Raw genomic sequence first — 23,149 nt, forward strand, 5'->3', positions numbered from 1 at the left:
GCATGGCAGGAAAAAGATGCTGAAATCTCCAGCACAAGGTAAGTCATTAATATAGTGCTGCATGGTTTGGATGACTTTCTATGAAAAATTCCTGATCCTCAGCTCCATGTACCCATTCAAAGATTTGTAAGTCTCAGAGTGATTCTTTTCTAACCTGTTCAAATATTTGTTGTCTTGCAAACAGTGAGGCAATGGGCTGTAGTTACATCGCAAGGTTTTACAAACTGAGCTTTAAAACATGCTGATGAATAGTGATGATAAAAACCCAGAGAGGCTCATTGACTATTCTTAGGGGGTTGTTCAGATTAGAGCAGGATATAAAGCATTAAAACACGTAAAAAAGACAGCGAGTCAAAAAGACAAAAGAGTCCTTCAGTTGATTCGTCACTCATCACATCAAGTTTTAAGACACCAAGGTGGCAATAACAAATGCTGAGTTTAAGTCTTCACAGCAGGACTTGACTAACTGATTGGTGATAGTATGGTGGTTTCAGCCATTGTTTATTTGTAGTCTTTGGTCAAAGCTACATGAGCTACCTGCCATGCCGTCATGTGACTGACTATCATCCCCATTCTGATGCTCAAGATGACATGCTGAAATTAAAATTGGCGGTGTAATGGTGTATGTCCATTCCTTCAGGACCACAATACACTCATCTGATGGCTGCTTCCAGCAGAAAAAGGCTCCATGTAACAAGCACAAATCAAACTGGTTGCTTGAACATGTGAGTGAGTGCACTGTCACTAGATCTCAATCTAATAGAGCACCCTTTGGAATATGGTGGAGCTGGAGAGTCACATCAAGGATATGCAGCAAAAAATTTACCAGGTTTGATACAAAAAAAATCCAGAAAGAGACCTGTTCTTTACTGTTACTAAACATAGTGAAGCTGAAAACCAAAGAAAAGTTACTGAAAGAAACTACTGGGAGTTTTTTTTTTTTCATGTTCTTTGGATGTTTAAGCCGTCTTCATTTCCATGGCAACTCACTTCCAGAAATTTGACCTTCCTAGATTGCTTCCCTCAGGATTTGACGCACAGTGACCCTGACATTAATGCTTTAAGGAAGCATTATGTGTATGGTAAGGACACAACATGCAAACTAAAGCAACAGGCAGAGGGATTATTACTCAAGAATCAGTCGTATCAAGGCTGTTTTGACACCTTTTTAAGGTAAAATATTTTAAGCAGAAAATGGGACCTGATAACAGGAAGAATCTCGCTGTGTTCAAAGAAATAAAAAAAAATTAGGAAAAACTAAATTGTACCTCATGAATGCACTGTGCTCTCAAAATAAAGGGGCTGGCTTGCTTTTTTTTTACACTAAATTATTAAGGAAAAATGACCCAAGTGGGAATACATTTACAGCACACACATAGCTGCTGAGGCGATTATCCTGCACACAAATTAAGCATACACGTACTTAAAACATTTATTGCAGTAGCTGTATACCTGTAGAGTAGTAACAAGGATTAACTGTTCAGTATCTGTGTTGTCAAACACCCTCACAACTGACAAACATACTGCGATAAGCAAATCACTCCATCCCACTTAACTTCATTATATTGTGACATAAATATGAAAGTGCTTTACAAACTGAATCTCTCCTTAATGCACAAATCAACGCTATTCCAACAAAGTAAAATGACACAAAAATGATCAAGTTAATTTTAAAAGCTATATCTTTTAGCATGCTTTTTCCATTGTGTAATTTGCCCTCCATGCTGTGGAATAAAACAAACCTTTTCAGACAGTGGAATGACAGAAAATGGTCTCTCATGGTTAACCCATTATCTGCACATGCCTTTGTGTTTTTCTTCAGTATCATCTACTTGATTTTGTACTTTAACATGTGTGTGATTATGTCTCTAAATTTGGCAAACATTCAATGCGTAAGGCATTTGATTATCATACAGAATATTCTTTGTAGCCAACATGTTGTCATTGAAATAAGCACAATTCAGTATTTGAAGAAACATCATGAAGGCACAGTGATTAAAGTGTGATCTTAACCTGTGTTTTCTTATGTATGGAAAATAATAGTTTGTGTGGAAATAATACAGATATATACATATGCCAGGAAACTGCAGATACTACTGAGGGATTTTTCTCAGTCAAATCACAATTCGAATAAAATCTATACAGTAATAAGATCAACATTAGATAAAACATTTAGCCATTTACAAATATATTGCTATTTAATTTGTACTGAACACCTTCAAAACTGGTTTATGGAGAGCTTTCAGAACTTTTCATTTTTATAATGCACATATTGAGCACTGACATCCTTCATACAAAACATTTTGCTTTTTTGTTTTTTGTTTGTTTGTGTTTTTCTTTTGTTTTTTATAGAAAAAAAGATTTGGTTGTGGTTTTGCATTACTTGAAGAAAATTATTAAGAAATATGGGCAACACTGGGTATACTACGAGATGGAAAATTTGCTTAAATCAACAGTATTTTTTCCAAGAAATACATAAATGTCTTGTTGTTGTACATTTTCCCTTATTATAGAGCTCAGTCCAGCTAAAATCCCAAATTCTGATGACAAGGCATTATAATGATAACGGCCAAAAACTGTCCTATTCACTTTGGATATTACAGATACATGATAGTGGTTAATAAGTCTTATTTACAAACACAGAGACAATGACAGAATAAACAAGTGTTCACAAACAGTGTTAGAACAACACTTTCTGAAGTGTAATTCCATTTTCTTTGATTGTGTCGATTAAATATAGTCCTGAACAACTCAATAACAACCACACCACAAATATTTGTATATATTGGTCAGCCATGGTAGTTTTTTTTTCCTTTCTTCTAATTTCTTTTAATTTATGCACGTCCCCGTGGCACTTGTCCAATTCACACTCAACAAAAAAACCTTGCTGAATGTTAAAGAAATCCATAGAGGATCACACACACAGTTTCCTCTAGAGCCATGGTAACACAGCATAAGCACTATTTTGTGACCACCATAGTAAATGTGGCTCTTACACTGCAGAAGCATCAACTTAAGCGCGAAGAACAGAAATAAGAGAGAAAAAATAAAATGGGGAGGAGCTCCGATGATTGCTCCGCCTGTTCACTGTGTCCAGATGTAAGGACATCTAACAGCACAGAAGGAAAGTCCCTCTTATAGCTGCTGGTCCTTTGGGCTGTCTGGGCAAGAGGCTGGCTGGCAGGACTTGAGACTCACCAGTGGAATATCAGCCATGCCACTGCTGGTGAAGTGTCCCTCCCCACTTCCAAACTGCTTTCTGTCACCAAAATGCTCTGACCGCCCACTCTCATTTTTCCAGGTTCTGCTCAGAGTATGTCCATTGAGCAGTTTGTCCTTGGGACCCCACTCCCTCTGAGACCCGAAGCTGGTTACAGGTGACTTGGGCTGTTGGTATGTTCCCAGTGTTGGCGGCATCCAGCAGTTGTCTGAATGTCCCAGGACAAGGCACTCCTGTGTACACATCTCTGTAGCTTCCACTAGACCGCGTGGTCCAAGGGGGCCATCTAAAACAGAAGAACCAGAAAGAGAGTTGTTATATATTTTGCTGTTCTCGCTGAACGTAAGGTTCTCCACTCCAGAATAGCCCAGAATATGAGAGGGGGAACTTCGCATACTTTAGTGATTCAGAAAACAAGCTAGGAATGTAACAGAGAAGGAGATTTGCTTTGGGGAACTGGGAGACATGGTAGTGCTATAGATCTTAGGAAAGCCACCGTCTGGCAGATTTAAAATTGTTTCTAATAGTCTTTATTATTTATTTGTTAATCTAAACAGGTTTTTAAACACGTCAGCCAACGGTTATGTTATAAGCTATTCAAAGGCATAGAAGTTCACTAATTCCTTATTGTAAATCATGTTGCTGTCTCCACTATAAATGATTTTCTGGAAATTAGCCTACCTCACTTCACCTAAACCAGGAGGTGGGGGGAAGAAAGTTGAAGGACAATTTGCATCACAACAAATCATCTTTCCTTGCCAGCTCTCTGCCACCATCTGGCTACTCCTTGGCTGAACATACATCACCATCAAACAGTAAATATTTCAGGTGGTATTTGTTGAAATCTCATTTGATAGAAAACATGCATAATGCATGAAACGTAATGGAATTCTCCCATTTGAATAAATCTCCTTCTTTGAATCAGTTTTATTTTCTTAAAATTGAAAAACAAAGCAGTCATGTTTGTGTTTGTATAGTATAGCATTAGTGGGTAATTAATTCATATGGGGTTTTTTTCTGTTTTACCTAAAAGAGAAAATTATATCTATTTGTCCTAATTTGTCCCTTTGCTTCACAAACTGCTAATCGGCTGGTGCATCAGCTAAAAGGGGTTGCTTTTTGTTTTTTGCAAACCTGGGCATGAACTGGTTTTTCTCCTTCTTCATTTACATATATAAAATTTCAGATTAGTTATGTTACAAAGATATACCAGAAAATGGTATAGAGTGGTAAAACGTTTTTGCTAATTAAAGTTTAACTTAATATTCAGTGAATGGTCAAAGCCTTGCTGCAATGTTTACAGTGTGCAAGGTCTACTGAGAATCCATAACAAACACTTTTGGCTTAGAATAACATCATCACCTAACTGTTTTAGTCTGCTGACCTTTAAGGTCTGCATAACCTTTATCCTGTACCAATGTGATCAGAAAATTCAGCTGTAAACATTTCAAGGTCAGTTAAACATTTTGCATTGAAAGCAACCTTGCTGTACTTTACTTCTGGGATTAAGTTTGAAAAACACTGGAAATGTCTAAGAACCAAACTCACTACATCGGGCAGCTACTTTTATATTGAAACTGTTTTTGTGAGCTCTGTCAAAGACTTCTAGATGGATCAATATAATAACAATACAATAATTAGTAAATGTTAATGCTAAAATGCAATTGTGTGTATGTTTAGCACTGACTTTTAAGGGATTTTGATACATAAAACACCCACTTCATATAAAATATTGAGTCTGTAGTTCAAATTGCGAATTCATATTTTCAAAATTGATGTTGAGTTAACTGTAATCTAACATGATTGTCTTGGATTATGCAACACAGCATACAAATTGACATTTACATTTTTTATATTTGGAGATTCACATATTGTTTGTTTCTGACAGTCACTGCTTGGCCTATAAACCTTTTTATAAAGCTCATCTTGGGCAAAAATAAAACTGTTTTGCATGAGGAGAGCAATTTTTTCCTATTGCTATAATTATTCATGTCTTCTGATCCAAATGGGAACATTTTCTCATACTCCACTAAGCCTCGCTTCTTTAATACTGCTTTCTGACTTTTACAGCACATACTGGAAAATGATGTGAAGAAAGCAGAAGCAGGAGTCAGTCACTCTTCTGTGTGAATGTAGAGTCCATCACAATAACAGGCACCCATAATTGGCATATGAGGAGTATAACCAAGATACACATTATCATAGTTGCATGAAGAACCACAGAGAGCAATAATACATGGTACCCAGGAGACGGCAAGATGAATTCCTCAAATGAAATTGTAGATGAGTGAGTAGATATCTGGGGAACTCTTAAGGAAGAGAGATGGTAAGAAGGAAAAATGCCGTGTACATATACAGTACATGGTGTGCAGTTGAGAACAAATGAACAAGAAAGAAGGCTCCCATTTGCATCTACTTTTTTTAATAAGATAATAATGACGACATTAAAATCATTATGTCTCTGATGGCATTTCTTCTAACTTTGCAATCACTGGACACTTGAGAAATAATAATGTAATAACACAAGGTTGTAAATTAGACTATATACATATGATGAATTTGGACTTTGTGTATTGATTACAGCAGGATCAAATGACTGTAATGTCTATGTTTCCTGTTTAATTTTGATTCCTTTTTTAACAAAGCAGAGCCAGTCATTAATCAAGAACACTTTGTGCTTTGCTTTTCCCCTGGTGTAATAAACATGACCATTTGCATGCAGATTGGTACAATCAGTGGCCCCAGTGGGCAGCAGAGGATAATTTGAATCAGCCATTTTCACCGTTAATCTCTGTATACCTGCTGTTTGAGAAAATGCAGAGACAAAGCCTGATTGAAAAGACCACTTGAGGTATAGAGCTGATAGGTTACAAAATCTATTCATATACAAGAGTCTTATAATACCGGCCTATAATTCCCATACAGGGAAAGCAAATGAGTAGGGAAGTCAAAATAAATTGGATACCTAAATATAAAGGATAAAAGATTGAAATGTCCACACTCCACTGTACCCCAAGAGATGCTATGGAAAATACAGTAACATGACCATACATTGCAAAATAAATCAATCCAATAAAACATATGACAGGATTATCAGAACACTGTCCCTTCAGGTTTTTAGTCTTTTTTTTTAAAAACATTTATCTGAGGCACTGTTAGTAAAGCAACATATTTAAACTTCAGCAACAACTCCAGGATATCACTTCGCTATTACCAGCTTAATAAAAGTTCTGTGGTATATCACTCTCCAGGAGCCCGACTCCACACTTCCAAAAATGAAAGAAATGGAGAGTATTTAAAACTCAGACTCAGCAGACCAATTTCAAACAAAACCAAAACACCAGCAATCCTTCTTTACTGGCTCCCCATTGATGCACGCATGCGAACGGAGCCCTGTTCTTAAGTGTGCAGAAATATGTGAGTCTGTTTAATTGAAAGTACACTGTAAGAGCAGGAATTTTATCCCATTAGTCCACGTTGCCCTGGAGAAGACTTTTTGACACTGCAAGAGAATGCCTCCTCTTAGAGTGGGTGAAACCCATTTATTAAGAACAAAACCCTCATTTTAGCCAGCATTATTATTTTTCTTTATATTTTTTAATAATTTTTGTCATGTCCTTTTTTTTTGCTGGACTAGTCACAGTTTCCATATCCATAATCAATATGCACACGTAGTTAATTATGCATTTTTTAAAATAATTTCTTTTCCTTTCATTGCTCTTTATTTTAATCTTACCTGTTGATTGGGCTCAATTACCGAACTGGATAACACTGACTACCAGCACTTATTAGCTGCTAACTTTTCCTGGTTATCTTGTTCCGAAGAAAAGCTTCCCTTTTTGCCTCATTACCTTCTGACTTCCCAACTCTGTTCTCAGAGTTACATCTCATGTCATGTATTACAATTCGGAGTGGACTGGTGATGGACCATATAATTCATGAAACCCAGTTTCCTATTTGGATTGTAATTTATTTAAACATTCTTGCATAATAACATGGCTGCACATGCCAAACGTGTAATAAAAAACCTGTCACTGGTGAATGGGAATACTCCAGAGGATGTCAAATAACATCTTGTTACTCCTACTGAATCCTGAAGAGCGCTGGACGGACGAAAAGCACCAACAAACCATAACGTCACAACATCAACAGACCGAGTATGAATTCCTTTTGTGACTTGCGAAGTAATTGTAGAGAAAATACACCTCAGTGTCTCTTTTGTACCTTAGCTAAAGTTTTGATATAAACATAGCTTTCCTAAGTCACAGAGAAGTTCTTTTAATATACTGATGTTATGAACAAACAGATAGAGAAACAGAATTGTTTTCCGAATCTCCTGCCTAACATTATTGCGTTTTTGTTCATGTTTTTTTTTTTTTTTAAATACAGACAAAACGTGTCATTTGGAAACAAAACCAAAATACCCTAAGCTTTTTTAAGCTTTTTAATTCAGCTGATTTCACAAGCACATGGCTCTACTGCATAAATAAGGAGTATAGAGTATATGTAAATTAATGTTCCTTTCATTCATACAAAATTGCTTTCACATTATTTATTTCTACTTTATCTCTGCATAGTGTGTTGCTCATGGTTACTGTGCTCAGGAAGTCAAATTCCTCCCTGTGCTTGCACACACACACACACACACACACACACGCACACACACACACGCACACGCACACAAACGCACAAAGAAGCAAATAGCCGGTGGCTTGTGTTTGGTGCAGAGCCCCTGAGTACTTTAAATAACATTGTGGCACAGGTGTTGAGGAATGCAAGGGATTCAGAACTGTGTCAGATGGTGCTGACTTTTGCTTACAGCGCTGTGCAAATGTTGCAGATGTCCACAAAGACAGATACCTTAAAGACAAAGAAACCATTAGATTGCTTCCTGATACGATGTCATTAGGCTGTGCTAAGGGCTGGTGTGCTTAATTCTGCGGAAGCTGTGGAATAAATGTGAGGTACAAGAAATAGCTGTTTAACGATGGACACTTTGACCAAAAAAGTATTTACATGCCTCTCTTTCTCTCCTCCCACTCAGCATCAAAAGATCACAGAGGTTACAGAGGAGGAGAGAATCATCCTTATTTTTGACCAGAGGTTGTTTGCAACTATAAGGGAGTCTTGTTTTAGTCTTCTGGCTATTACTAATGAGATAACATTTGGCTAATTAATTGGATGCACACTATCAGTGCTGATGTGCCAGTCCCACACCAACAACTCACAGCCTTGAGAATGGCAAGGGGGAACGGGTGGAGAGGGAATGAGAGTGATTGAGTGTGGGGGATTTAGTGTCCACAGGGCTTGTTTATTTATCCATGCTGTTAAGCATGCCCAGATGTTGTTATTTAGGGATGAATGAGGCTTGTTTTAGTCCAGCACAGAGGCTAAAAGTTCCATAGTGCTGTTTTTCCACTACCACTCAAAAACCCTCAAGATATGTCAGAGAGATTTATTCTGTATGCTTCTGGTGTAAGTTTTTTCTTTGTGACCCTTTTATCTTCTACTACTAAGGATATATACGCATGCCACCTTTCCATCACTGTGCACACTAAGGCATGTAATGGCACACAATGTTATAAACATAACCAATACATAAAGGTCCGTCTTGTAGTAAAAGTGTATATATATATATATATATATATATATATATATATATATATATATATATTGTAAATAGCCTGGGGAAATGTGTGAGTCTTATAGTGGTTGGTAACCAACGAGGCATAGAATCGCAGCTTCATACTGCTATGCAGCAAATTTGAAAACAGGCCCTGTGATCTACAGTAAAGGCTATCTAGGGTTGGATAGATATAATAGTGAGTGGAGCAGAACAGAGCAAACACTGGATGCATTCTCCTGAGAATACCAGTCTGGCTGATGGATCCTTTCTTGTGCTCCCTTTGAGGCCAGCAAGAAGCTTCTCATGAGAGGAGATGAAGCGCAGGATGGAGTCAAAATAGAAAAAAAAGACAAAGTTTGAGAATGGAAGTGAAGGGTGGTCAGATAAAAAAATTGAAGGGGAGCGAAGAAAAATAAAAGGGAAGTGAAGGTGAGCAATTGTAAGAAAAAAAACCACAAAGCCTGTCAAAAAATGACTATCATTTACATAATTTTCCATGATCAGTGGTAAATATTATTATCTTAGACCTCACTTAAAGCTATTCTCAGATCAATTTGTAATTCAAATTTTCAGTTAAAGCTACTCTCTCTCTCTCGACCAGACTTTTTTAATGTCAGCTGTACAGTATGGTGTGTGAAGAAGTATGTGTGAAACTGAACTTTGTGTGTTTCTTGGAAAAGAACCTCGAGAAATGTAATTAGCATTTTCCCTCCTTTTCACTTTTCAAAGAATAAGTCTCTTAACCTCCTATTTGCTCCTGTTCATTCTTCCAACATGTGCCCTGGACTACGGTTTGCCTGATTAGTAAGATTAATGATGATTTGGAAGCACACTAAAGTGGTAATTCTACAGTAGCATGGCTTGTTGCTTAAATGGCCTAGAGTGCTTTAAAACAGCATGTGGTCTGATAGCTCGCATTACCAAGTAACATAAATTACAAATTACAAGTTTCCTTCAACAAATCAACACGTGAGAGCATTTGGTGAGCATTTTCATTATTCACCTCTGTTAAAAACTCAATTAAACTCCTTGGCATGATATAAAGGTTTAAATCTGAAGCTACTAAGCCTTAGTGAAAAAGAGTTATCTTAGAAAAAGTTATTTCAGCTTCTTTCGACTTTCCAGCATTCTGCTTTAACTGCTAAGCCTTACAATAACTAATTCTGTAATCACATACCATATTTGTTATTCCTCTTTTTGCTCTTACATTTTCTACATGACTCTCTAAAAGTGATACAACAGATACTATTAAAATCATCTGGGCTCTCACACTTGGAAAACAAGTTTAAAGTTACTGGAATAATAGCACAGGGACAATACAGATGTTGAGCTTTTTTTGTCCATCTACTGTACACCACAAATTTCTGGGTCGTGCCACCTACAACCACTCTTAGCTGAAACTGCTTTTCACAGTGCAGCACTTGTGAGAAGAGAATTGGATTGTAGAAACATGAAGAGCTTTGGCAGTGTGGGAAAGCAAAATAAATTTCCTCAAAATCTGAAATACATTTGGGGGCAGCACGGTGGTGCGGTTAGCGCTGTTGCCTTACAGCAAGAAGGCCCTGAGTTCGACTCCACCAACTAGCCGGGATCTTTCTGTGTGAAGTTTGCATGTTCTCCCCCGTGTCTCCTCCCACAGTCTGAAGACGTGGTTAATTGGTGATTGTGATTGTAAATGGTTGTCTGCCCTGTGTGTCTCACCCTATGACAGCTCTGCGAGGCACATCGCAACCCTAAATTGGATAAGCAAAAAAGGATGATCGAATGGCTGAAAGACAAATGACCTTCTGAGACCAGAGTCTCCATTCAAGATTTCCAAAAGATCAAATATTTGATTTTTATATGAATGGAACCAAAATGCATTTTCATGTCTTCCTATATTTGCCTTAATACTATACATATCCACAGCAAACATCAACTCCCAGAGCAACACCGGCACCAGATATAGACAACTGACAAACTTGCCTCTACTGATTTTTTGGAAATAAATATATTCCTAGAGGAATAAGTAACTGAGAATGTGAGTAAGCACAGTGAAAATATGCTGAAGCTGCATTTGAAGACGTGGTGAGATTTCCATATTAAAAACAAACTGTGCTGTGCTGATAACATAGAGAGTTGGGGAGAAGAAGGGCAGATTAGACTGTTGTTGTTGAGCTCTGACTCTTAAGTGCATGCAGCAGACCATATGCACAGTATCAGCTCGGGGAAGCAACACTGTTCTTTGTGACGACGAAGAAGAAAAGGTACCGACAAGGAATTAATAAACTGGTGAAAAACCGCTGTTTGGCCTGGAGGCAACAGTAAAAAGGGATGATGAGGACTGAACTAAATTTCACTGTAGAAAACACCTTGCATCCTATTTATAGTGAGATCCAAAACACCTCAGCATCTGCACTTTTGTCACTGTTAGACTGTACATCGCACTATGACCCAGGGTAAGGATGAGTACTAGGTTTGGGACCAAATACAACTATAGTGCAAGTTAAAGAAAGAATTTAGGAAGGATCTCTACATTACACTGCAGAAAGCGACTCTTTTCTACACTGACTTCTGTTGTAATGTTGCATGCAGATTCTTTGCATGACACATTACATAGTTACTTGTGTAATGTAACTATGAGGTTAATTTATTCACTTCACTCACTTTTTCATGCTCAGATGACATAAATGTTCAAGAGTTAAGACTCGATGACAGTAATTTAAGTTTTGAGTTCAGTTGGAGAAAATTGCTTGACATCCAATTTAGGATTTCACACCATTATTAATCAATCTCAGCATATCTGGATAGGATCATTTAATGGGCAAATATATCTTTGTGTCATCAGCATAAAAAGGAGACATCAGCATTTTGAGATAAAAAGGTCACTTAGAAACTGGCCTATGATTTTAAAGGAAAGAGGGATCTAGCCCAAGTCTTCGGGAACAAACTACTTAACAAGGAAATATTAAAAATACCAAGAAGACTGAGCTCAATAGTATATATTACTTCAAGTAAAAAGAAGGCAGTATATATCAAAGGAAAGCACTCTCATGTGTGACAGCACTTCTAAAAGTACAGACAAAGTAATCAAATAAAACTGGTTTGAACAGTACACTTGTAATCAAAGACACAGTAGTAAGTTGGGTGTAATCAAATACTAAGTGACTTCATTTTATCAGTAAAATAGGATTTAAAAAAGGAAAGAAAAAAACATTTCATGATGAGCAAAAGTGAAAGATGGGGATGGATTTATCAGTTTATCAAAATTCTTAAATAAAAGTATGACATAGTCTTAACAGGTGAAATGATATTCAATGAGGACACGCTGACTGTGTTGAAGGGATCAGCCAGGTTGTTTATGTGGGAATATTCAGACACGCGAGCCTTGGCTGTCAAATAGGGCACAGAATATTGAGACACTTTGATCACTGGCAGTGTTAATAGAGGATGATTCAGTTTGTGGTCAAAAGCAGCCATCCATCCATCCATCCATCTTCATCCGCTTTATCCGAGGCCGGGTCGCGGGGGCAGCAGCCTAAGCAGAGAGGTCCAGACCTCCCTCTCCCCAGCCACCTCCTCCAGCTTATCCGGGGGAACACCAAGGCGTTCCCAGGCCAGCCGAGAGATATAATCTCTCCAGCGTGTCCTGGGTCTGCCCCGGGGCCTCCTCCCGGTGGGATATGCCCGGAACACCTCACCCAGGAGGCGCCCAGGAGGCATCCTTGTCAAATGCCCGAACCACCTCAGCTGGCTCCTTTTGATGTGGAGCAGCAGCGGCTCTACGTGAGCCCCTCCTGGATGGCCGAACTTCTCACCCTATCTCTAAGGCAGAGGCCAGCTGGAGGAAGCTCATTTCTGTCGCTTGTATCCGCAATCTCGTTCTTTCGGTCACTACCCACAGCTTGTGGCCATAGGTGAGGGACGTAGATTGACCAGTAAATTGAGAGCTTCGCTTTTACACTCAGCTCCCTCTTCACCACGATGGACCGTGTCTGCATCACTGCAGCCGCAGCCCCAATCCGTCTGTCGATCTCCGGCTCCCTTCTCCCATCACTCGCGAACAAGACCCCGAGATACTTGAACTCCTCCACTTGGGGCAGGAACTCATCCCCGACCTGGAGTGGGCACTCCACGCTTTTCCGGCTGAGAACCATGGCCTCAGATTTGGAGGTGCTGATCCTCTTTCCCGCTGCTTCACACTCGGCTGCGAACCGTTCCAGTGCGAGCTGGAGGCCCTCACCCGATGAAGCCAACAGAACCACATCATCCGCAAAAAGCAGAGATGAGATTCTGAGGGCACCAAAGCGAAAGCCCTCCGCCACTTGGCTGCGCCTAGAAATCCAGTCCATAAAAATTATGAACAGAACCGGTGACAAAGGGCAGCCCTGGCGGAGCCCATCACCCACCGGGAACGAGTCCGACTTGTTGCCGGTAATGCAAACCAAGCTCTTGCAATGGTTGTATAGGGATCGAATGGCCCGTAGCAATGGGCCAGACACCCCATACTCCCGCAACACCTCCCACAGGACACTCCGAGGGACACAGTCGAAGGCCTTCTCCAAGTCCACAAAACACATGTAGACTGGTTGGGCAAACTCCCATGCAATATCCTTGAGAGGATAAAGAGCTGGTCCAGTGTTCCGCGACCAGGACGAAAACCGCATTGTTCCTCCTGTATCCAAGGTTCGACTAGCGGACGAACTCTCCTTTCCAGCACCCTGGCATAGACTTTCCCAGGGAGGCTGAGGAGTGTGATCCCCCTGTAGTTGGAACACACCCTCCGGTCCCGCTTCTTAAAGATGGGGATCACCACCCTGGTCTGCCAGTCCACAGGTACTGCCCCTGATCTCCACGCAACATTGTAGAGGCGTGTCAACCAGGACAGTCTTACAACGTCCAGAGCCTTCAGGAACTCGGGGCAGACCTCATCAACACCAGGGGCTTTCCCCTCCTGAGACGCCTGACGGTTTGCCAGAATCTCTTCGAGGCAGTCCGAAAGTCTTTTTCCATGGCCTCTCCGAACTCCTCCCACACCCGAGTTTTTGCTTCAGCCACTGCCCGAGCTGTATTCCGCTTGGCCTGTCGATACCTGTCGGCTGCCTCCAGAGTTCATACATGTTCATACATGTTCATACAGCCTCGCCTCTGTCAGTGCGCCCCAGGGCAGCTGTGGCTACAATGTAGCTTGCCATCGCCAGTGTGTGAATGTGTGTGTGAATGGGTGAATGACTGAATGTAGTGTGAAGCGCTTTGGGGTCCTTAGGGACTAGAAAAGCGCTATACAAATGCAGGCCATTTACCATTTACCATATATAATGCTACATTGTCAAACAGGAAATGACTGTGACCTGGCTTTTGCTGGTATTTCTTGTCATACTGCTTCTGAGGTCAACTTTCACTGTGGGTGGGGCCCAGGCCACTCCTCAACAGACAGCCAAAGAATATGTGTTACTCAGGGCTAACAAGCGCTTTTTGTTGTAAGAATCATTTGTACTACAACGTTTAGAAGAATAATTTCAAATGCAGATTGTTTCAAAGCTGCGCTTTACAGCACTGCTGTAGATACATTAACATTAACAGAAAAAGACAGAGGACGCAAAAAATGGCTAACTAGCTAAAGCTAACTGAAAGTATAACAGAGAGATGGACTTTATAATTCTTTGCTAATGTATAATTTTATTACCAGAACCTAAGAGTATATTATTGTTGTAGTTTTTATTCATTTTCTTTAAAGTATTACTATAATTTTTACTGGTTTTTTTTTTTTGATGACATGACATACTGTAAACCTACATAACTGCCAAAAAAATCCTTAAAGAATATATGATACTAATTTCTGGTTATGCCTAGTGTGACTTGATGTGTTACCTTGTGCACACTTACAATTACAGAAAGTGTTATATTATGTGTTTTTTTTATATATATATATTATGAAGTGCATAGGGTTTTAAGACAAACGCTGCATATCTTTCTTACTAAACTATACTGTACTATACAATTTTTTTACAGAAAATTCTTTTACTTTTGACAGCACTGCTATCTCTAACATAAGTAACACATATAACCCCCAAAAAAGTACCAAAAGAAATCCCATCGATACCAGAATAAAACCCACCAAAGACAAAGCGCATTATTCATGTTTATTGAGCAATGAATAGTTAAAGGGTTGCTAATGACAAATTTGCTGGAAGCATTCTAGCTTTGGAACAATAATGTCATTTTTCAGCAGTAGGCCTAATTAATTACAGTTTATGAGTCTGAACACCCAAATCTGAATGGTTAAATTAAGTCAGCTGTGCTACTGAAATGATTCTTTGTAGGGCACTGAGATAAGAAAATCCCTAATCCTTTCGTATTGTTATTCTTAAGTTTAAACAACTGTTGTTCTTATTTTATTTAAGAATTATATTAGCTAAATACACAGTACCATAATGATTTAATTGAACAAAGACTTGTTTTTAAATTTCTTTTCATTCTTTAAATTCTTCCTTGTTAGTAATTCACTTTCTTTATTAAGTTATTGTGCAAGGCAGTGTAAATACAAAGTTTGGTACGGTCCTGTGGAAGTGTTCAGTCGCCATGACAACAATTGGCATATGTAACTGATTTCATCTCCTTCTTTAATCTTCTACTACATAAAACTCAGTCACTGACCTTTTAATATGATTTCTCATCTAAGACAGTGAGTATCTCAACAGTGACACAAATGCATTTATTCATATTTTATATTACTATAGTTGATTACAATAACGAATAAAGTATGTGATGATAAATACAGTTTTCACAGTTGCCTCTTGCAGTCTAGTGAACGAATTTTATGGCAGGGGAGAATAAATTTTATTAAGCCAATTTTCTGGAAAACTCTTGGACAAATTGGTGCCCTGACAGTCCAAATATCAATTATTGAGGGACATAAATATATTACAATCCTGTCCTCAAACACACATACAAAAAACCCACCCAGATGATGGTTATTATGTTGCCATATGACGAATAGATTTCCAATTGAAAACAAGAGCATAATCTTTTAATTAGTGTGGGCTTGCTGTGCTTTTAATGATATAAGTAATGTAACATACAGATAATGATCAAGTTGACCCCATAAAAAAGTAATAGTGCACCAAAGCCCTAATTCTCTTTCCTGTATTAAAGAAGACATTAGAAAGTAAAATCTAAATGAAAGAAAATAATGACTGCTTCAGTTTAGCTCAGCGGTTCAGTTCAGTTGCTTCACGGCGTGCCATAATGCAGCGTGTCTTTATGTTTTTGTTTGTGATGTGGATCTTTGTTTTATGTAGTGAGTATTGATTTTAATCTTGAAGGGATAAGAATAAAACAAATTGTCACTGGCAGCACAATCGCTATGTATTACATTTCATGTGAGCAAAAAAAATTGGTTTAGTGGTGTGTAACAGTGTAAACTACTGGTAATCAGCATCTCAAATTGTATGGTAGTGATTATATGCTACTGAAACAATATTCAGCAAGTATATTATTACGAATTGAAGCAGCCATTAGAATAAGAATAAACTTCAAAGTTGGGAGGTACAATTTACAGATTATTCACCTAATTCACAGCTCTCCTCTCTCTGCTGAGAGTTGTGTTTAAAACTGATTCTTCTATACTAGCTAAGGTATTTAGAATTGCAATACATTTGATTAACATATGTCAAAGATTTTATTCTGTTTAATAATATTAGATAAACTTATATTCAAAAATGTCAGATGTCAAAACTCGCTCTATATCTATTCAAAACTCAAAATGTCTGTCTTCCATTGGTGTCCTGGTTAACACATTTGCTTGTCAGGCAAAAGGTTACTGGTTTAATTCCAGCTGGAGAAGACACAAATCGCCTTTGGTGAACCCTTGTGTAGGGGAGTATCTGTAGCAGCATCATGTTACCAAGCAACATGCTAATATCACAGACCAAATAATGCCATAGTATGGTATTGAAGTATAACTAATAGGCCTCTTTTTTTAGTAAAACACTGTATTTCCATCCATTTCTACAATTTTCAGTCTTACTTTGCTCTTTGCTTAAGTTGGCACAGTACTTATGTAAAGGCATGAAATGTTGCTTGTAAAAAATATAATCAAATAACCCTTGAAAATCAGATGCATATAATATAATTTGTAGGAGACTGGGTTGAACTCTGTGGTTTACTGCAGTGCATGCATTAGGTTATATTGCAATTTTCTTTCATGGCTCCCCACAAAACTTGTACCTCAATAACATTCATTGCCTTTCATCATATATTTTACAATGTGTTGTAAAGCCATAATTATGTTTCGTTAATTAATCATTAATTCACACACACACACACACACACACACACACACACACACACACACACACACACACACACACACACACACACACACACACACACACACACACACACACACACACACACACACACACACTCTTCTTTTCTTAAGTCTCTAAAACTGGGTAAATTTTTTGGCAACTCTTCATAACTTATAGCTTCATCCCGTGATATAAAGCGCAGGTTTGCATGTCAATTCCATTAAAGTATGTAACAAGCTACTGAAGGGCACAGTAGGTCCAGTGAATGCTCATTTGCAGAGATACAGCAAGTGGGTAGCACAAAATATGAAAATGGATGGGGGTGGGTGGGAGGCATAGACTGTAATGACAGAAAGACATGTAATTCTCTGTGTTGATCAGTACCTGGAGCCTGAAGGAATTTGATAATAAAACAGAATTTTGTTAATCCCAGGAGAGCTCTGTAATTGCAATATTGAGGTACATCTCCTCTCTGTTAATAACTGTAATTTCAGACAACGTTCTGCCTACATATACATTTATTCATAATTACCTGAGGGAGAGGACAGTGCCATAGTGTCTATTAAAATGTTCTGAATCAAATGGAAATAATGTATGCTTGAAAACTTGTGGCCCATAATCTATGATTTTGTATAAAACTTCAGCTTGTAAAAAAATGAAGGGTTGTCTCTTTTTTTTATTATTTCCAAGGTCACCTATATACTGCATGGATTATTCATTTCATGCAGATTACTTCAAAGTAACTGCATGCTATTTGTACTCTTGGCATTAACAGTGTATTGCTACTTGTTTTTGGTCCCTCACATCTAAACATAAGCTTGTAGCTACATCATACCATGTAGTTCGCAATGATTTCTACCTGTTAAATAAGCAAATGTGTCAAAATTTGCAAGTTGTTCAGGCATTAAATTGGCAGTGACAAAAAAGTTAGCACCTCCTCCTCAACTGTGAGAACCGTCTGCCTCGGCTACAGTGGTGTTAAGGTGTTAACAAAAATTGGCAGTTATATATTTAAAGCTACTGGATCACATGAAGCTGTGTCCTCAGTAGTAGAAAATAATATTAGAAATGTACTAAAAATGCAAAGTCTAAATAAGAAACAGTCAAAGCGATGCAAGTTTGCAAAATAAAACTTTTAAAGTTTGTATTTCAGTCATCTGTGTCAAAGCTTTTCTTTAATGTACGTCTCTCACACTCGGGATAGATATTGTACAAATGCAAAAATCCCCACTGATTTGATAAACGTAAATTTAATGACAATCATCAGTAAATGATGATTTCCTACAGATTTATTGCAGTAATGAAAAATGAGTATTGTATTTCAGTGCATGTGTTTGCACAAAGCGACAAAGCAAGACTAAAAATGAAATAAAACCTGATAATAATAACATGGAATGTGACTGATAGCCATATGCAGAAATCTGCTCTGTGAGCTGGTGGGTGCACTGGGAGGAAGTGGAGGTCAGGGCCTGGCAGAAACCCCTGTTGGGTGCAGGTGGCGAATAACTTCTGTCAGCCAAGTAATTAAGTGTCCATCACATCTTTGCAGGAGGTCTGTGCAACCCAGAAGTCTCTTCCAATCTCCATCTGTGAGAGGGACCGGATCTACAATATGGCCCACGTATGATTGCTATATATATTCTTACAGACAAAAAGATGCACTGGTAAAAATATAGCATATATTTAGTTTGAGAGACTGTTTAAACTTCTCCAAAGAAATTTGTTTAAAAAGTACTGTATATATTCTATATCACTAATGCCATACCTCTTATGTGTAACAGACATTTTGTAGCTGAAAGCACAAACAAATTAAGAAGGTAAAAGATCTAAGTAAGCAGGAGGTAACAGCGACCTACTTAGTTATATCAAAAGTTTCAAAACAACACTTCCTAGTCCCAGGACTTAATCCTTCATTGTCAGATTGTAACAACTATATGTCACGATGGTTGAGAAGAAAGTGTTTTTGCAGTTATTCTCACACTTTAAAAACACACTATATGTTAACTTTAATAAGACTGCATGATGAACAAAGCTGTCTTAATGGAATAAGAACCTTTACATCTCTTTTGGTTCCAGGCTAAATTCAGTCTTTCCAATTATTAAGAGTTTGAAAATGTGACTTGTTGATGGGCTGATGTATTTTACCTCACTACTTGAAAGATAAAAGGGAAGTCTAATTTACGGCTGAAGATGAAAGTGTGATTATCGAACTAGAAATAGTAGGAGATCAGCTTCCCATTTTCATCTTTTTGAAGAGAGAAATTAATCAGAACTAATGATGAAGTGGGATAATCAAAAACATTGATTTAATTTACATCGTTTCTGACCTTTAATGACATTCATGTCAAAAGCAAAAGGAGAACATACAACTATGTGAAGGTGGTATATTATTAATTTAGCCCACCAGTTCTATAGAAGTCAAATCTACATTTTCTCAGATGAAGAGGAAAAACCACTTTATTGTGATTACTTTGTAACAGTGGCAAACTCACATGACACCGAGCACCAATGTGGTCGGGAATTTTTGTGACAGGCTAGATGTTGTTACGTGGGGTTACTCAGTCTTAATGTCAGAACATGTGTGAAACTAATTTGTTGTTTTTGAAGATGGCAGCAATTAATCTCTCAAATGACCTAGCTAGATTAAATCAGAAGAAAGAGAGGATGCTAAGAAAATAAATGCCAGCATTAGGGAAGAAATTACAAGATGACCTTACTGAACAATGATTTATGGATCCCCCAGTCAAGCAATTACAGCAGGTGATACCTTTGAAAATTCAAACCATGGAAATTAAATTTGCTCCTTTGCAAACTGTGCACTTGTCAAGGACATTTAAACTGTTACCCACATCCTCTGCAGCCATATCCCTCTTCCCTTAACAAATCACTCAGCTTTCAGAGCAACAGAGCATATAAGGATGGAAAAATATTATTTTTCATGTTACATAAATATTAGTAAGTGAAAAAAAGAAGCAGTAGAGCTCAAAGATGTAGATTTCAGAAGTGCCGGTTAGTAGGGATTGAAAATGTGCAATTGCATGAAGTTAACCTTTTAAATGATATTTGGACAAATGACAATGCTTCGCTTTTAACCAGCACAAGCAATCTGGTATGATTTTCTCTGTTTATCACAAGAAATAGATATGGTGGGTTGTAGTCACTGTTTAGATGAAATGCAACCATCTGGAATAAGTAAAATATGAAATAGTCATTATAACTCCCACTCATCAAAATGTTTTTTCTTTTCCTTCACTAATTTTACACATCTTGCATCTTTTGCTACTTCAAATGTGCTTTGGTGATAATACTCAGTTGACCTGTTAAGTGTAGATTTGTTTTTGTTTTTTTCCCAACACACTTTGACGTTCAACTTTACTGAAAAGAGGCATTCGGCATTCATTTCTGACACTGACAAATTTGACTATAATTGTAAATGTGGAAATTAGGGCTCTTTTTGAAATGTAAGGCTTTTTAAAAAAATTCTACCATTTCAGTTTTGAAAAAGGTACTCATAAAATCAACAGTCGAGCAGATATCATTATGCTGTCAGTGTACGCTTCTTTTCCACCTCACTTGTTTCGATAGAGGAGAACGATTATAACAACCTTGCTATTTTGAATCCTGTTGGAAGAAACAAATCAATCAAACTAATCTTAAGGATTATGTTCCCTCATTGGCTCTCTAAAGGACTGTTGTTAAGAGAATACCTTTGTCATGCTGCCTGTGTAAATGCTAGGCATTGAGGTACTCCTAAATCCTTACATCTGTGCCTACCACCATGACTCTCCCTTGCTACTCCTATTGTAATAGCTCTTTCCAGCATGGAGCTGCAGAACATGAGGCATGAGGATGAAAGCAAAGTAATACACCACTCAGGTGTGTTTGGAACACATGTCTCAGTCCCGTATGCCACAGAAACATAAAACTACAAGGTAGATGAAAATACAAATGTAATATTGTTTTTATAGACAACTCTATGCCTACAATTATCAAACATATCTGTTGGTTTTAAAAAAAACCTTCAAATTCTATTTTAGTGCAGAAGTTTTCAGCTCACCTTAACAGCTGAAAAGAATAAACAAACAAATGGAGAGTTAAATAGATAATATAAAGTAGGTATTACAAATGCAGATGTTTCACACCATAAAGTATACAAAATATGAAAAATGTGCTACTGTAAAGAAATTCCACTCCATAATCTTCTCTAGCAATAACACTTTGTTTGTTTTTGTTGTTGACAATTAAACTAATATGGTGGTAAGTTGCCTTATTGTTGACATTTCTGTGCTTATGCAGTGTACATCCTCATAGGTTGCTTTGCAGTATTTATTTGAGTCCAGCCTCTCCATTTTTGAAATAGCAAAAAACAAAAACAGATCTTTCAATGTTTACCTCACAGAAATGTTCACAAAGGATATGCTGAGAAAACTAATATTTAAATAATAATAAGCGGCAACACAAACCCTTTTCAAGCTGTTGTTGAGGCAAAGAATAGGTAGTAAATTGTAAATGGCATTGTATCAAAACCATTCCTCCTACAGTTCTCTCAGTCATTGGACATTTGATGAGTAGCTTTGTCTGTTCCCCTCTCAATGTCAAAAAATCAGCAGGCGCTCTGACTCTCTGATGGGGTCAAAGACCTTTGCCGCTGTGAGAGGGTGACCACGTTGAGTCGAGGACACGCTCTGTCATCACAAATAGACACAGAGAAACACATTTCCTGGGACATAATTCAAACAGTAGACTAGTATGATAAAAAATAAAATAAGTGAAATGAAATGTGCACAAGATAGTAATAACAGCCAGACATGTGGTGTCATTGCTGTGAACGTCTGCAGTTGTTATTTTTATCCTACATTTGAATCCTGTGACACATTAAATAATGCAAATCTGAATTCCCTGACAAAGGAGTGGATATGAAAAGGAAAGACATGTATGGGGCATTAGCAGAAATGGTGCCAGCGGCCTCATCATTTCATTTCCTTTAGCCCATCTATAAATGGCATGCATTTTAATCCTTTTAATTATGGATCCTCGCTACAATTACCTCAAATTAAATTACTTTGCAAACCTCAGAAGGATACATAGCTAACTGAGAAGAAGAGGATCATATTGCCAGGGATTTAACCTCAGTTTCTCTGTGACACATTGAGCTATCACCCCACCTCCTAAATCCAACTCCATATGGAACTGAAATATTGAGAATGCCTAAAAGCCCATACCGTACCCATTCTAGAACCCAATCAGCCCTCAAACTCCTCCAAATCCCCTCTTTCCCAGTCCTACTCTATTCATGGGGCTGTAGAGATTACAGAGAAGAACCCTGCCTGGCAGGCATGCCACACTTAAATAATCTCTGGGTGAAATCCCAGTGTTAATGTGGGGTTTCTGGATCATGGCACCGCAGTGCGTTGCGGCGCTCTGTGCCACGCTGGTCGCAGATGACAGCATGCACCAGGAGGCAGAAGATGTACAGAGAGAGGGCTAGACAATTAAGATGAAAGGAGGGAGGCCAAGAAGAGTGATGAGAAGCGAGAGAGAGAAGGAAATGGAGAATAGGAACAGACTGAAGAAAGAGAATTCAACAATGTGGCATGCAGCAATGGAGCAGATGAAAAGAAGAGGCAGGGGAAACATAGAGGGAATAGAGAGGATGAGAGAGATAGCACTGTGGAGGCGAGATAGTCCCCTGAGTGGGACACAAGAAGCTTGCCAAGGTCTAAATGACATTACTCTGTATGTTATATACTTCATGGCCTTGGGTGGGTGTCCCATGTGCCAAGAGATGCATAAAATCCTGACTGCTATTCTTACCCTTCTCAACAGCTGACCCATAAACACACTCGTCTCACACTCGAAGTGTGACATCAACCCAAGTATGCTCAACATACAAAATGAATTAATTACTTGATGTTTCAATTGCAGCGCAATAATTGCTTAAGTCCACAGGATAACCAAGAAAGTGAAAAGATATGCCAGTGAAGACGACAGCATAATGACAGGATTAGTGTG

General features: G+C 38.2%; 1 protein-coding gene across 4 annotated transcripts in view; it reads right to left on the reverse strand.

Annotated features, from left to right (window-relative positions):
- Positions 1-1,418: 1,418 nt before the first annotated feature.
- The window catches only part of pcdh9 (protocadherin 9), a 200,820-nt gene continuing 179,089 nt past the window's right edge, over positions 1,419-23,149 (reverse strand). For all 4 annotated transcript variants that reach the window (XM_085456818.1, XM_085456802.1, XM_085456809.1 and 1 more), the window contains one exon: positions 1,419-3,506. In XM_085456818.1, the coding sequence (XP_085312944.1) occupies positions 3,136-3,506 (371 nt within the window). In that variant the 3' untranslated portion in view covers positions 1,419-3,135. The remainder of the gene's footprint in view (positions 3,507-23,149) is intronic.

This window comes from Copadichromis virginalis, linkage group LG1 (assembly GCF_057382275.1).
Source record: "Copadichromis virginalis isolate Kocher_CV1m ecotype Utaka linkage group LG1, C_Virginalis_male_GT1.1, whole genome shotgun sequence".
Taxonomy (NCBI): domain Eukaryota; kingdom Metazoa; phylum Chordata; class Actinopteri; order Cichliformes; family Cichlidae; genus Copadichromis; species Copadichromis virginalis.